General features: G+C 47.2%; 1 protein-coding gene across 1 annotated transcript; it reads left to right on the plus strand.

Moving 5' to 3' along the window:
* Window positions 1-2,232: 2,232 nt before the first annotated feature.
* Window positions 2,233-4,023, plus strand: LOC109488141 (univin-like; the record flags this gene model as incomplete). The annotated part of the gene is made up of 2 exons (XM_019792301.1): window positions 2,233-3,091; window positions 3,533-4,023. Coding segments are annotated over exons 1-2 (780 nt in total), but the record flags the coding sequence as incomplete, so codon positions are not given.
* Window positions 4,024-4,025: the final 2 nt, after the last annotated feature.

A 4,025-nucleotide genomic window follows, 5' to 3' on the forward strand; every position in this document is an offset into this window, starting at 1 on the left:
AGTTACCCAATCCAAGAAATTTCGTTTGGTCAAAAAAAAATCAGAAATGCCGTTGAACAAAACGTAAACACATAACACTATAACCTAGCTGTGAAAAAATAGGAATCCTTTTTTATCACCAGTTCTAGTGTCGTTAAAATGTATCGACTGGTTTAATATCAGTACTATATTGACATGTTCTTTTTTTAGAACTTCGCTTGGCGTGGTTTGAAGAAATCCAAGCCAAACGCGCGTGGTTTTATTGTCACGGCGCTTGGTGAACCTAAATATGGCACACGCCACGCCAAACTGCGTCGTTCTTTTGTTTGCTGGCTTGGCTTGGCTGAAAACAACAATGCACCCAAGCCAACCTTCTCTTTTACTATATACAGTTAGAAAAATAATATGGTAGTACGGACATAAATATTTTTAGGGCCCGTAGCGGTTTTCTGAGTAAGACAACTCATAGCCGGCCGGCCCTTGATTCTCAAAGTTGATCATTATTACTACCACGGCGGCAACACAGTCACTTTACTATCTGCTGTCTGCACCGCTGATCAAAAGCACGTCCTGCACTTGGTGAAAGTTCGTGTCAAATTTGTCTTAGTTCTCTGTCGTTCCGTCTATGCTTTTATGTCTAGTTCTTTGATCAAAATACCGTCGTTTGCACTGACGACACGAAAAATGTTGTCTGATTTTTGTGGTAAATATTGGTCTTTGAAGTGGAAACGAACAATTCCTTACGGGCGCATGAGTGTGTATAGTTTCTTTTCCCAATTTGACTGTTTCGTTTCGTTGTTGTGACTTTTACGATGGGTAGATTATTTTGTTTGCCAATTGAAACAATAAACAGATAACGTAAAACAACCACATGATACGTAACAATCCTAACTTGTATCCTCTCCTCGCAAACAAATCTGTGGCGCTCAACTTCCGAGAAATGCCAACTTGTTCAGTTGTACCAAGGAGATTTTTAACTCATCTAGACTGAGCGGGTACACGTATAAACTTTTGCCGCGAGCCAAAGCACCAATACACACTGCCAAACAGCTGTAAGCCGACGTCATTTAGTTTTCCACCAAGTTTCTGACAAATACACATCTGGCTGTTGACACAATACGGGGTTTCATTGCGTCCGTTTAACTTACATAATGACTAAAAGTGACAACCGATACGGTGCGACAAAGGCTTCCCATTGCAGTGTGTTACTAACATGTTTTGTCTTCTCTCCATAATCCCACTGCTCAGTTAAGCTTTTCACACGTTTTTCTGTTTGTTCTGAAGTGCTAAGCAGGTAAATCTGTGTGTATACGTATCGGGAGGGCCTGAGAATCCAGACGGGACATGGGGGACGCCATTCCGCGTCCATGTCTTACTCAAAAGCTTGGGTGTGATGCGTATGTACCAGAATGGTCCACGCATTTACATGACATATACCGTCTGTTTTTACTCCGGACACGCCAAGCTACAAGCCAAGCCGAGTCTGCGAGCTATTTTTAAAATAGGACGCGGCTTGGGGTAAAATAAATTCACGCACACATTTGTTTGGCTTCCGATCCAATATAGTTTAGTTAGCGCCCGCCGTAGGCCTCGACACTTTTCTTCCACAGTTGTACTTGTGTGTTTATTTTGACCTTTTGTCCCGTGCACCATGGATAACCGGATAGATGCGCCCTTTATCACTCTGAATTTGTAGGACAATTACTGGATTACAGGGTCCCGTCGGGCGGATCAGGGTCTCAGACAGAACTTCCTGGTCGGACCGTGTGAAACTCTCGGCAAAATCACAAACTCTCGGGGATTTTCCGATACCACGCCGTTCTTCACAAACATACCACGCGTGCTGAAAAAAATTACGTTTCATCCCCCCGTGATTATATGTCATAAAGACTTAAAGTCATCTATATTTGATATCGGACTATCCCGTTATGTATTAACCAATATCACGGGGTATTGCCCAGTCGGCAGATATCCCAATTTCCTCCTTAGTCCTTTAGCTCCTGTCGGGTGGTCTATCTCGTGTGCCTCGGTGTCTGCGCGCCGAGGCTATGAAACTGATCCCCGGGATTAAGTAGGATTCTCGTATTTGCCGCTTGGGACTGATAATGTACGGTTAAATACGATCTGATCTGGGAAGACGCCAGCGCCCAGCCTTGGCACCACGCCCTAGACGAAAAAGAAATGTTATATTCTTTATTTTCTGTGGAAACTTTTATTATTTTCTGTTCCGTTATTTCTGGCCAAGATTTATTCGCATACAACGAGCATGTCATTAAACTGTCTTTTCGTAAAGTTTCTTTAGCGGACGCCACTTTGTCCCCATAAGGATGTTGTCTGTTATAACATAAGGGTTCTTACTGACTTTCTAAGCCCATTCAATGATTTAGTTCTCAGAATGCGGCCATTGCTTTTACTTTTGGTACGTCTCGGTCTTTGATCATGCTGGCTGGTCTCACCTGTTGTCTGAGACGGCCGGGTGTGTATTGCGGAGAAGCCAGCCCTTTGTTCCCGTTCGGCCGGCCCTACCGATCAATGGGCGGTCATTGTTTTTTCTCCTCTGGTAGTTGATTACCACCAACATCATATGCATATGAATGCGGACGTCCATATGATAAACACGGCCGACGTTTAATTATTCCTGTCCCAAAGAGTGGTGCAAATTGGGCTATCGGCCGGAGGAGGGCTCAAAGGGGTGCTCATAAATATCGTAGTCGGGACTTAGATTAAATCTTGATGCCTGGCAAAACAGGCCATCAGTTTGTCCAGCGATAGCGAAGTGAACACACCTCTTGCGATTGCCTCAGTCTTGTTGTTGCCCACACCATGATGAGAGTTCTCGTTTTCGTCACCGTAGTGACGACTGTCTGCACGGGAGTGAGCGGCGCGGCTGACGTGGACCCGAGGATAGCCAGGCTGGAGTCGGCGATGCTACGCGCCCTGGGGATGACGCACAGACCGCGACCCAAGAGAGGAGCGACCGTGCCCAGGCACATGCTGGAGCTGTACGGGCGGCAGGAGAAGCTCCGGGCCCAGACGGCCGGGGAGCAGTCCGGCTGCCAGTTCCCAGACGTCACCGTGCCGGGAAACATCGTCAGGAATTTCAAGGGCAAATGTAGGTACCATTTTCATATTTTTAATCGTTTCAAACAGTCTTGGTGTGCAGTATAAATGTTTATGTCTACCAGTGCTGTTAATTTTTGCTTGACATCATAACCGAGTAGTTTGAACGCAAATCAGCACAAGAGAGATGACTTGGTTCTATGTGATATTCTGATGACTTGAGTGTGACCACCAAACTATCTGAAGTCTATCATTTCCGTTATGTATGAATTTAGAGTACTGCCTATGTGTTCGCATTAAGTTATTGTGGGGCGTTCTCTAATAATTTTCTAGCAGCACTAACGTGGCTAAATTACGCTTGTGTGACGGCTTGTATTTTGTAACGCTAAAATATGACGGGGGCAAAACATATGATATTTTGATGCCAAACTGTCTTTTCCTATCGCATGATGTTTTACACATTTACTAAATTATTCTTATTATTTATTTTTAGACCATGACGCCGTCGACCCGTCTCCCACGGCCTGCTCCAGCCAAGGCGTGACGTACTCCGTCTCTGCCGTCGCCGCCGAGGAGTTCGTCCGTTCCGCCGAGCTGAGGGTGCCGATCCCGGACGACCCGCGAGTCTGGTCCGTGGCCAAGGCGTACACCGTCAGCGTCTACCGCGTCCTGCAGCCCGGTAAGGCCGCCAGCGCGGACAGTCTGGAGCTGCTCCAGTCTCACGTCATCACGCCGTTCGACAGAGACGACGTCAAGACTTTCAACATCGTCAGCGCCGTCCAGCACTGGCAGAGACGGGCGGAGGACAACCACGGCCTGCTGGTGTCCGTGGAGGCGGTGAAGGCGGAGGACGGGACGAGGCTAGACTCCTGCCCGCAGTTCAGCATCACAGACGCGGAACTGTTCGTCATCTCCACGGACATGCAGCAGTGCAGGAGCCGAGACAAGCGCTCCGCCCGGACGGTAGACTCCTCCAACGGCCCGGG

This window comes from Branchiostoma belcheri, unplaced genomic scaffold (assembly GCF_001625305.1).
Source record: "Branchiostoma belcheri isolate BF01 breed outbred unplaced genomic scaffold, Haploidv18h27 scaffold92, whole genome shotgun sequence".
Taxonomy (NCBI): domain Eukaryota; kingdom Metazoa; phylum Chordata; class Leptocardii; order Amphioxiformes; family Branchiostomatidae; genus Branchiostoma; species Branchiostoma belcheri.